A 12731-nucleotide genomic window follows, 5' to 3' on the forward strand; every position below is an offset into this window, starting at 1 on the left:
TTGCTGTGTAACCAAAACTATGTAGTCAGCTTTGAGTTTGCTATTTGCTATGCATGTATCCAATTTAGTAGGAGAATGAAATCTTAAGAATGTAGAAGATAATGGGGTGTTAATGAGAGGCAGCTAAGAGATGTAGATTAGAACATGATTAAGTCAATGGGTAGAAACAATAGTGGCGGATGTACTTGTGATACGCAACTGTAGATGACTGGATATGCTAATGCAACTAAACCAGGAGATTGCTATAAAAAATGCTATGTACAAGGATCGGTGGGCAATCAGCAAATAGCTCAATGACTGTCTCAGCTTTGATTTGCAAATTAAAGTTTAATACTTCTTGAAGAACCTTCTGCGTCTCCTGGTCGTTTGTGGGGCACGAGAAACCACGACAAAATTGGCGACCACGGCAGGACCGGAAAGAGACCCGCGGAAAGGAAACAGCAGATTGGGGACACTGCCCAGTCCTCTAGGGACCCCCACAAGGCTAACAGAATTAAGGGTGCACCCAAACAAAAGGTAAGCGCTTTTTGCAACCATTTGGACTAAGAATTCTGTTGGCTTTGGGGAGGTCTTGGAGTCTCAGAAGTGTGGAACCACTGCCGAAGGGTCTCTCCGGTCCAAAGAATCTGGCAGAATTGGGAGTTAACAGGAGGCTCAGAGGATTGATCAAGAACACTGCAGTGAGGGTAAGTACAAATAAGCTAATAAGAAGTTAAGTGAAGAAAAATTCCACCTGGTGTTGGTAAATCCCTGTGGATACCGCTTCGTATGAAACGAAGGTCTGAATGGGCAGGGAAAGGAAAAATAGAGAAAATCCCTGTGGATACCGCTTCGTATGAAACGAAGGTCTGAACTGGCAGGGAAAGGAAAATAGAGAAAATCCTCGTGGATACCGTCTTAAGAGATAAGGGTCTGAATAGACGAGGTGCAAAGAAAAAGTTCTGTGGATACCGCTCTGAATAGAGGTCTGTACGGGCAGAACAGAATAGGAAACAAGGACAGTCCAATATATAGTTTAAAGCGCTGGTAGATAGACGATAGACTAGGCATAGAATTAGAGTAAATAATATTATCCAGTAAACGAACTGTGAATCTCTGAAATACCTTAAAAAGAGAGAATAACATGACAGGTAAAGGAATGGCAGTAGAGATTACAAGCAAAAAAATCCCGGTAAATAAATATGTGATCACAAAAACTTCAGAAAAATGGGAAAAGAGAACCAAAAACCTGGTCACAAAATGGCCAAGAGAAGGAACGTTTGATGTAAGCTTGTGCGAAGAAATAGAGGCACTAATTAAAAATTACAAACCAAAAAATAAATCTAAGAGGGCAAAAAAGAGAACGAGAAATGGAAATGCTAAAACTCTTCAGAACGGAGGGAGAAAGGCTGAGGACAGGTAGAATATTGATTACAAGTGAGGAAGACACTAAGGTGCTGGAAAAACAGCCTGTTAGAGAGAGAGGAAGGTTCAGTGAGAAGCTGGCTTCAGCTCCGTACCCGGACGTGAAAGAAACAGAAAGGCCCCTTCCCTATAATGAGGAAGGAACCCCTAAGCAGTGCCCCTGCTGACGGGTACAGTAAAAATGCAGGGAGAAGTACAAGTTTGGGATAATGAGGAGGAAAAAAGACAATACGAGAAGGAAAAAGCGGCGATATGGTAGGAGATACAGGCAGAAAGGATAAAGGTGGAACAGGCAAAGAGAGAAAAGAGAGAAAACAGGCAGGCCCTCAGGAAGCTTTATCCACCCAAAGCCTTAAAGGGAGATCCACTGGGAGGCACTGAAAACCCAGCAGCCTACGTAGAAAACCAGTTGAAAAGGTGGAGACTGGAGACTGAGCAAGAGGTGGAAAATAGCTTATTTATCACCACACTGTTCCGACATAGCATTTTGGATGCAATGCCTCCGCAAGTAAAATCCAAACTGGAGGAAGTGGTTGGGCTGACGTCAATGACCCCACAAGAATTTAGAGACCACGTAGTCCATGCGGTTGAGAAATACCGGAAAGACAAACGAAGGTTGGCTGAGCAGCAGGAAGAGGTGCAAAGAAAGTTAATACAAATGCAGCTCGAAGAACTCAAAAAGAAGGAAAAAGAGAAAAGCAAAAAGATGCAGCCAGCAACCACCGGTCCGAGTACAGCCATCGAACTGGATGAAGCACTGCTATATGAAGGAACCGATCATACTGTAAGACAAGGGCCGGAAAACCCCATGCCAATAATCAACGTCTTTGGAGGAGCATTCCCACAAATGCCCTATCAGGAACAGACTAAATTCAAACAGCCTAGACAGGACTGGAAGTCCCAAGGAGTGGGACAGAGGAGCTATGGGCAAAGGGAACCAGTGAGGAAACAGGGGGAAAGAGAGGTAGAGAGACTGTGCTGGGGATGTAATCAGCCAGGTCACATGAGAAGAGATTGTCCGTTTACACCATGGCCTGTCAGACACCAGCAGGAACTGATAAGAAGGGAACTAAAGTTTAGCCAAGGACCAGCCCCCACAGGCCCAAGCGGACCTGTGAACCCCTATGCGAGATATTAGGGGTGCCTCGAGAACTCGAGTGGGAAGGGACATTACCCAATGATAACAAGGGAGGCAGACAAGGAACCCATTGTTCAGGTTATGTTAGAAGGGCAACTGACACCAATGATGATAGATACTGGAGCCACGCACACTTGTGTACAGCCACAGTATGCCCTTCACCTTCCCATGTCAGGAAAGTTTATTCAGACGGTAGGGTTCTCGGGGAAAACACAGTTGACACAGTGCATGGCTCCAGTGCAGTTGAGAATGGGAAATAAAGGAATTGTTTTGCCTGTGCTAGTATCTAAAGGAACTCCGATTAATTTGTTAGGCAGAGCTGCCTTATTGAAACTGAAATTAAAATTAGAATGCACCAGAAATGGGCTGAGTGTGGAAAGAGCAGGGGCTCAATTGATAGTGCAAGAAGACAAGAAGGCTAATGTCTTTTGGATAGGAGACATTGCAGATCAGATTCAGGAAACCTGGGAAAAATGGAAAAAGGGCGTACAGGCTATGTTACCCAGGGCTGCAATGCCCAAATCTGAGCTACATTGTACAGTGATTTTTGACGAGACTCAGAACAGGGAGTTAGAGGAGAGATGGCACCTGGAGGCATGTACCCAACAGCACCTGGAAGGGGAGGCTGTGATAATTGGAAAGCAAGAGGCAGCTTTACAAGTTAAGTGGAACACCTTTTTAGAAAAATGGTACAGGATACCGGAGGCTGCGCCCCACGTAACGTTGTTGGTAAACAAGGGATATCAGTCTAAAGACTTAGGACCCTTTGTTAAGAGTGCTGAAACCGTAACAGTGTGGAGGAAAATCACACCAGAAGTGTGGATATCAGAAGACAACAATTGCATTAAAATAATGATAAGTGTAGATATGGTAGGGACAGTGAGAGAGGTCGAAATAACTCCCCAACCACACCTGCCCTTGCTGGGAAAGGAAAGAGGCCAGCAGAAAGATAAAAGGTTAGATGAGTTGCCGTCTATTCTGTGGTCACAGCATGACACGGACGTAGGGAAAATAAAAACAGCTAGTCCGGTGGAAATAAGGCTGAAAAAAGGAGCAATTCCACCCAGGAGACCACAATACCCACTGACCAGAAGCAGAAGAGGAAATAGCATCGACAGTGCAGGGGTTGCTTGAAACAGGAGTGCTTAAAAGAACAAACAGTCCATGCAATACCCCGTTGCTGCCGGTCTTAAAAGCAGATAAATCTAAGTGGAGATTGGTGCATGATTTGCGAGCGGTAAATGATGTGGTAGAGGACTGGCCAGCGGTAGTCCCCAACTCACACACGCTTTTGACTACTGTTCCACCAGAAGCAAGTTACTTTTCAGTGATTGATTTGTGTTTGGCTTCCTTCAGCATTCCTCTAGCCGACCAGTGTCAGTATTTGTTTGCATTTACTTACAGAGGTGCTCAGTATACCTATACCAGACTGCCGCAAGGGTTTAAACATTCACCACATGTTTTTAATCAGGTGTTGAAGGCAAACCTAGAGGGCATACCATTGGAAAGTATATTGTTACAGTATGTGGATGACCTGTTGATTTGCTCCCACAGTAAGGAACAGCGTGAGCAGGACACTATAACTCTGTTAGAGAAGCTGGCGCACGGAGGACATAAAGTATCCAAAAAGAAACTGCAATTTTGCACGCAGCAAGTGGAATACTTAGGCAGGGTAATATCCAAGAGAGTGAAGGCGATAGCACCAGATCAGATTGAGGCAATAACTAAGGCCCCAAAACCCCAGACTGTAGGGCAGATGATGACGTTTTTGGGAATGGCAGGGTACAGCTCAGATTGGATAGGAGAATATGCTGAGATTGTGGCACCTTTGAGAAAGATTATCTTTCATTATGAAAGAAGCAGGACATACCAATTTGAAGAAGGCTTACAGTGGAATGGAGAGGCGGAGATAGCTTTCAATACTATTAAGCAGGAATTGCAGTCAGCACCAGCATTAGCTTTGCCTGACTATGAGAAGGTTTTTTAATTGTATCTATCCAACCGACAGGAGGGTTATGTCACAGCGGTTCTAACGCAAGAGACAGGCACAGGAAAAGCAAAGCAGCCGATAGCATACTACAGTACGAGACTAGATGAGGTGGCTCAGGGGTATCCACCCTGTTATCAGGGATTGGCGGCGCTATACTATGCACATGAAAAGGCATCATCTGTAACCCTGGGCTATCCTGTGACTCTGTACACACACCACAATGTAGCAGAATTGCTGGAAAAAGGGAAATTTGTGCTGACGCCAGCCAGGATAGCAGCGTATCAGATGCCAATTTTGTCGTGGTTTCTCGTTCCCCACAAACGACCAGGAGACACAGAAGATTCTTCAAGAAGTATTAATCTTTAATTTGCAAATCAAAGCTGAGACAGTCATTGAGCTAGTCGCTGATTGCCCACCGATCCTTGTACATAGCATTTTTTATAACAATCTCCTGGTTTAGTTGCATTAGCATATCCAATCGGTCTACAGTTGCGTATCACAAGTACATCAGCCACTACTGTTTCTACCCATTGACTTAATCATGTTCTAATCTACATCTCTTAGCTACCTCTCATTAACACACCATTATCTTCTACATTCTTAAGATTTCATTCTCCTACTAAATTGGGATACATGCATAGCAAATAGCAAACACAAAGCTGACTACATAGTTTTGGTTACACAGCAAACAATGCAACTTTTATACTCCAATATTCTCCACAATGTTTAATGAGAGGAAGCATGTCAAGGTTAGAGGTGGATGAACATTTGCAATAGTTAGGACCGAACTCAGATGGCTTGGGCAATTGGTGTTAAAAAAATCCAATACATTTCAGTGTGATCCAAACAATTATAATAGCAAAAAGATGGATAAACTTTGGAAGATCTAACTAGATCTAGGAACAAATTTAAGTTTGCTGATGACACCAGTCATTGGCTGAATAAAAGGTGGTGACAAATCAGCACAAAGGAGGGAGTTTGAAAATCTGGCTGAGTGATGTCACAACCTCTCACTCAATGTCAGCAAGACCAAGGAGCTGATCACTGACCTCCAGGATGAAACCCGAGATCCATGAGCCAGTTTTCATCAGGTGGAGGGGGTTGAAGGTACAATACCTTGTATTCCATTTGGGTAGCCTCCAACCTGATGGCATGAACATCGATTTCTCAAACTTCCAGTAATGCCTTCCCCCCTCCCCACCATTTCCCATCCCCTTGTCCTTCTCTCATGTTATCTCATTACCCACCCATTGCCTCCCACTGGTTCTCCTACCCCCCCACCCCCCACCATTTTTCTTCCTTCCGTGGCCTTCTGTCTTTTTTACCAATCAACTTCCTAGCTCTTTGCTTCATCCCACCCCCTCCAAGTTTCACCTATTGCCTGGTGTTTCTCTCTCCCCTCCCTCCCACCTTTTAAATCTACTCCTCAGCTTTTTTTCTACAGTCCTGCCGAAGGGTTTTGGCCCAAAACAGCGACTGTACTTTTTTCCATAAATGCTGCCTGGCCTGCTGCGTTCCTCCAGCATTGTGTGTGTTGCTTGGATTTCCAGCTTCTACAGATTTTTTTCTTGTTTGTGACAGAAAAGCAGCATCCATCATCAAGGTCCCTCATCACCCAAGCTATGCTCTTCTTAACGTTGCCACCAAGAAGGTGGTACAAGAGCCTCAGGACCCACACCATCAGGCTCAGGAACAGTTAGTACTCTCAACCATCAGGCTCTTGAACCAGAGGGAGTAACTACACTCACCCCATCGACTGAACTCTTTCCTGAACCAATGGAGTTACTTTTAAGGACTGTTCATCTCTTGTTCTTGATATTTACTGTTTTTTTCTCCTCTCTCTTTTGTATCTGCACAGCTTGCTGCCTTCTGTACATCGATTGTCTGTCTGTCCTGTTGGGTGCAGTCTTTCATTGATTCTATTGTGTTTTTCGGATTTACTGCTTATGCCCACAGAAATACAAATCTCAGGGTTGTATGAGGTGACATACAAGTACTTTGATAATAAATTTACTTTGTACTTTGTAAATTACTAAAACAGCTGTTTAATATAAATGTTCATTATCTGCATCCCTTGGACCATGGATGAGATCCTCTTCAGAGAACATAACATGAAAGAAAGAGATTAAGGAAGCCATAAGGGAGAAAAGGCACCAAAGGCAAAGACAGAGGTGAGAACCTGACTGAACAGATTGCCAACTGCAGAAGTATTATGCTGACTTGAGGAACAAAGCTAGATCTATTTAAATTCATAAATGCCTCCAAAATTTTTGTAGAGAACTTTAAGGGGAGCAGAACCGGAAGTAAAATGTACTTTGACAGGTTCTATTTAAATAGCTTGTGTATATTGGACCAAAAAATTGGTGCAAGGACAAATGATTGCTCAAATTTTACTTTTTATCTTATGACTATGCTTGCTCAAACATTATACTGGTCTACCTTTTCATATCTCTGCCATTCATGAATTCATCTGCATGGAGAAACAGCTGTCACAACTCAAGGTATAATTTATACAATAACCGGTATATATTTTTATATACCTTAAATAATTCTGTGCAAAAACTGCAAAGTATTTTAAATAAAGTAAATACTATTAACAATTTTACATAAACTAACCAATTTACATATGGATTTTGACAGACAGCAATGAACCTCAAATTGGCTAAAATACCATAAGTAAGTGCAAGTGTTTGTGCTTAAGTCATTTATTTTTTTAAACTGCTACACTAACTGGATGAGAAGCTGGATGAACTTTAAAAATGCACGTTATTCAATCATATGGTCTCACCATAGTGGTACCCAAAAAGTCCTTGTATTCCTTCATTAACTTCTGGTTCCTGAAAAGATCTACAAAAGTAAAAACATTTGTCAAATTAATTTCAGCTTGTAATAGAAAATATAAAAATAGAAAATATATTTAATGAATTAACCTCAAATGGTCTCCTGTGCAACTGAATAGGATTTGTAATGTAGAGCCAGGGAGAGATTACACTAATAAGATTAATAATTATGATTAAATAGGATGCAATACTTAACCAAATCACATCTCTGGGAAGGGTTCCACAGAGGACAGGAACTGAAGGTAAGGAAGAATGTTTGAGTCACCATGATAATCAATCAACAGACCAGCAATCAATAGCTGGAAACACTAGAGAATGCAGTTACTGAAATCTGGAACAAAACAAAACTGCTAGAGGAACTCAGCATGTCAGGCAGCATCTATAGAGAGAAATTAATAGTCGATGACTCATTTCACACTGATTTCCCCACAAATTGTTGCATTATTGACACCTCACTGATTCTTCAAACCACCAACTACACTAGAGAAAATTAAATTGACAAACAGCACAATCTTTGTGATATGAACTGAAACAGGAGTATCTGCAAAACTGGAGTATTGTAAGCAGTTATGGGTCCCTTATCAAAGAAAAGGATGTGCTGGCATTGGAGTGGGTCCAGCGTTCATAAGAATGATCCCAGAAATAAAGAGGTTAACATATGAGCGTTTGATGGCTCTGGATCTGTATTTGCTAGAATTTGGAAGTACAAGGTAGGATCTCATTGAAACGTATCGAATATGGAAAGATCTGGATAGTGGATGTGGACAGCATGTTTCTTATAGTTACAGTGGAGGAAACCTAGACAGACAGCACAACCTCAATAGCAGGTCCATTTAAAACAGAGAAAAGGAGGAATTTCTTTAGCCTAAGGGTGGAGAGTATCTGTGGAATTACTTGCCACAGACTTCATTGGGTATATTTAAAACAGAGGTTAATAGGTTTTTATTTAGTAAGGAAATCAAAGGTTATGGAAAGAAGACAGGAGAATGAAGTTGAGTGGGATTTAGAAAAAAAAATCAGCCATGATGAAATGGCGGAGCAGACTTAATGAGTTAAAAGAGCTAATTCTGCTCATATGTCTTAGTGTCTTAAGATCACTAGAAGAAAGTATAAATTCAACAGTAACAGCTGCACTACTTGCATCACCACTGTATTGTCCTCGATCAGAGGTGAACACCTGCGCCTGCAGCCTGCACAAAGCAGCTAGTTGGAGAATTGTTGTAAAATATTGCAATTGAAGAACCAGAACTACTGATGTGCTGGAAACTCTATTTTTCTGTACTTGAGAAGCTCTTCGGGGTAACTGAGACTGCCCATGAACCAGCATGAATAAAATTTTGTGTAAACTCTACAACCCATGAAGACTAACACAAAACATATTTGATTTGAAGATCAAATCTTCTTAGAAGTACAAACATAGTTATTTGCCAATTAAATTGATGTTTTTCCACTTCATGTACAGCATTGAAACAAATAAATTACGGAGATGTACAAGACTCAGGACTGTGCAAATACACTTTACATTTCAGGAGGCAGCCTTTGGCACCGTTGTGAGCTAAATCACCACCCTTCAACATTTAGACTTGCACAATGGGGAAAAAAAACAGGTACTGATTACAATTTGAGAAAGGGCAATGGGAATGAGTGGACAATCTGTCTTTGGGATAATAAATACACATTTTCAGGGTTTTGCCCCCTCAATTCTCCAAAAGTTAATGATATGGAATATATCTGAAATATTTCACACACACTTACTTTCTTTGTATGCAATTTCTTCTTCCTTACGTTGCTTCTTTGCCCTTGCAAGAGCTTCTAGACTTCCATGCACCTCAAGTGCCCTTAAAGAGATATTGAGCAATTATCAGAGATGCTATTACATCTATAATTAATAAATGTCATGTTATTTATGAAGAGGCATGCCATTCATAAATGTATTAATAAAATACTTAAATCAACCAGAATTCTTTTGCCAGTACATGTTTAATTATTTATCAGTGTTGACATGTTTTTTTCAAACAACATTCTCACTATAAGTAATTGTATGTTTATCACTGTTCATCATTATGTGCTGTATTGTATGACGGGGGTGACAACGGTCTGATCACCATAATTGTTCTTGGCAAATTTTTCTGCAGAAGTGACTTGCCATTGCCATCTTCTGGGCAGTGTCTTTACAAAATAGGTGACCCCAGCCACTGGCAGACAGTGATTACAAAATCAGGACTTGTGATATGCACCAACAGCTTATACCACAATCCACCACCTGCTACCACGATCTCAAAGGCTGTACAAGATGCTCCTTCCCTCCACTAGCCTGCAGGTCACCCTTGGGCAAGGAGTAGCACCTGGTTAGTCCCTGGGGGATTAAGCAGGTGCTACACCTTGCCCAAGGGGGATCTGCAAGCTAGCAGAAGGGAGCTTATACTGCCTTTGGTATAGATGCATCTCTATCCTGCCACCCAAGTGAGAATGTTAGTCAGATTTGGAAAACTTTTCTTCCATTTATTTACAAGCTTAGACAGCAGTCCTCTGAATAATGCAAATGTAAATGTTGCTGTTGGCAAAAATTAAAGAATGAATCATCTGTTGATATGAATAGAGAGGTATGCAACTCTGAAGAGAATGGTAAAAACCATACTTTTGGTCAGAAAACAGTGCGCTCCCAGAAACTATACAAATACATTTTCAGCAATATAAATGCTTTCAGGCAGAAGACAAATTACTAACTTTAATTAAAAGTTACTCATTGCTTTCCCATAATCATTTTTGTCAAATTATGAAAATGCACAAGTTAAATAAGTTGACGTACTGCAGCTTTATGTTCAATAAAAATGTGCATTTATATGTGTCTGTAGTTACAACATTCCGAGTTTCATAGCCAAAGTACTCAGACAGCAAAGTCAATACAGTAGTATAAAATATGTCAGTCCATTTGTACAAATTTACTTCTACTAACAATATAATAATGAAATAATCTGTCCTAATTGTGTAATTAATATTTCAATAACATTTGAGCAATATTGTAAATATATTGTCTGATTAAAGCATTTGCTGTTTCAACAATTTATTACAAGTTATATGCAAAAGTGAATGGCATATGTCAATATGCCACCATGTCAAATTTGCATGCCTCTCTAAAGAAGAACTAAGTAGACATGTTATCCCATTCTCCCAAGTTTTTCTATCAATCAGTTTATGGAGTTACAAAACAATACAGAGGCGACAAGGTAATTTTAAAATGAACCCAAAACAACTACCTAGCTGCTAAAGCACAGCAGGACATTCAAGTTACAAAAAAGGCAGAAAGCATATGGAATTCATGGGTTCATAAACAATGAGTTAGTTAGTTCCTTATGTGCTGTGCTGTACGACATGGACGATCATGGTCTTTCCATGATCATGATTGTTCTTGGCAAATTTTCTACAGAAGTGGTTTGCCATGGCCGCCTTCTAGGCAGGTATATTCCTGGTCATTATCAATACAGGGGAGTGAAGTAGGTGCTACAACTTGCCCCTCCTTTGGTTGAGACGCATCTCCACCCCGCCACCCGTAAAACAGCAAGTATAATGGTAATAATCAAATTTTAAAAAAGCAAAACTGGCTGGCTACACTGGAAAGACAGACGTGCTTGAATGAACAACAGATAACTGGGTGATGTATACAGAACAAATTAAGCAGTATTTTAAAGCAAATTGAATAGACGATGAGAAACGAGTTCCAGTTTCACTGACTGCTATTGGTGGAAGAGCTTACAGTTTGCTTAGAAATTTGACTGCTTCAACCAAACCAGCTGAAATGAACTTTGCTGATATCGTGAACATAATGCAGGAAGATTTAGAACAAAACCCATTGTTGATTGAAGAACACTTCAGATTTCATAAGCAAAATCAAAAGGCTGGGGAGTCCCTTTCAGCTTACTGAGCATCGCTAATTCAGAAACGGGCTTAATGATGCACCGTGAGATCATTTAGTTTGTGCAATGTAAGAAAGCATTCAAAAAGGGCTCCCAACTGAAGCACAACTCACTTTTAAAAGTAGATTAAAATTGCTGTATCAATGGAAACAGCAGGTGGAGGTGCAATTGAGTAGCAGTCAGGAATGAAAGACAGCGTGAATAAAATTGCAATGTCTAGACTAGTGGTCGCCAACCTGTCGATCCCGATCGACTGGTTGATCTTTGAGACTTTCCCAGTAGATCCCGAAAAAAAAGAAAAATAAATACACAAATACTGTTGCGAGATTGTTTCCTGGTTGCGGGGTTTTAGTTCCGTTCTTTCTGCCCAGTGCGCATGCACATAGCTCTCCCGCACTACACAGTGTACTTCAGTGGTCCCCAACCACCGGGCTGCAAGGAAAAAATATGAGCCAGTTGCACTTTTCCTCATTCCCTGTCACGGCCACTGTTGAACTTGAACCCACGCGAGGTCATCGATCGCCTAAGCGCAGTGATACCCTCACACCAGTGTTCGCCTCAGAGAACCGCCGATGCTACTGGCCTGGTGCGCGGCCGGCGGGAAGTGCCGATGCTACCGGCCCAGAGCACGGACAGATGGGTGCCACCTCTAAAACTGTTTAGCACACCAAGGTTTCATAAGTAGCAGAGCAGATACCTCGCTGCGATATACTGAAAGTGATCCCTCCAGCCAAACTTTTGTCGGCCGATAGATCCTACAAGGGGGGGCGGGCGCGGGCCTGTCGCACTCCTCGCTTGGTCGGTCATTCCCTCCGGACTGCGAACGCCGAGGCCCAGGCACGAGGACCTTCGGCCCTGACCTTGTCCTCTCACCCCACCCACGACCAGCCGCAGTTGGCCAGGGCATCTGGTGGTGGGCAGGCAGAGGCTGGAGTTCGGGCCGGGAGGCTGTCTAATGAGGCAATGAAGTCCTCAAAACTGCTTTGGTACCCTGAGTCCAAGCACCCTACTTAAAGATGAACCCGTGAGTTTTTCAGCGGAAAAAACTTGAGTAGCACAGGACAGCAGCTAAGTGCCAAGAGCCGCGAAAACTAAACTGCAGAATAGATTGGACATAAGGAACCTGCTTCAAGTATCGCTGTATTCCTGTCGTGTTTAACACCACCCCCCACCCCCATCAGCCGGTCCGTAAGAATATTGTCAATATTAAACCGGTCCGCAGTGCAAAAAAATGGTGGGTACCCCTGGTGTTTATGCATTATTTCTACTTCCAGGTTGTGGGGTTTTACTTCCGGTCTTCTTTGCCCCAGTGCACATGTGTGTAACTAATCGATCTGGGGTCGATCTCGCCTTTCACTAAGGCCGAGGTAGGGGATCTTGGGCTTAAAAACGTTGGTGACCACTAGTCTAGACCAACCTTTCTCGACCTTTTTGTCCTGGAGGAA

The 12731-nt window shown here is 42.1% G+C and overlaps 1 protein-coding gene across 4 annotated transcripts in view; it reads right to left on the reverse strand.

Moving 5' to 3' along the window:
* slc30a9 (solute carrier family 30 member 9) overlaps positions 1 to 12731 on the reverse strand; it is a 94366-nt gene that overhangs the window by 36987 nt on the left and 44648 nt on the right. For all 4 annotated transcript variants that reach the window (XM_073064750.1, XM_073064747.1, XM_073064749.1 and 1 more), the window contains exons 8-9: positions 9128 to 9210; positions 7321 to 7379 (exon numbers count right to left, since the gene is read on the reverse strand). In XM_073064750.1, the coding sequence (XP_072920851.1) occupies positions 7321 to 7379; positions 9128 to 9210 (142 nt within the window). The remainder of the gene's footprint in view (positions 1 to 7320; positions 7380 to 9127; positions 9211 to 12731) is intronic.

The sequence above is a fragment of the Hemitrygon akajei genome, chromosome 13, assembly GCF_048418815.1.
Source record: "Hemitrygon akajei chromosome 13, sHemAka1.3, whole genome shotgun sequence".
Lineage (NCBI taxonomy): Eukaryota > Metazoa > Chordata > Chondrichthyes > Myliobatiformes > Dasyatidae > Hemitrygon > Hemitrygon akajei.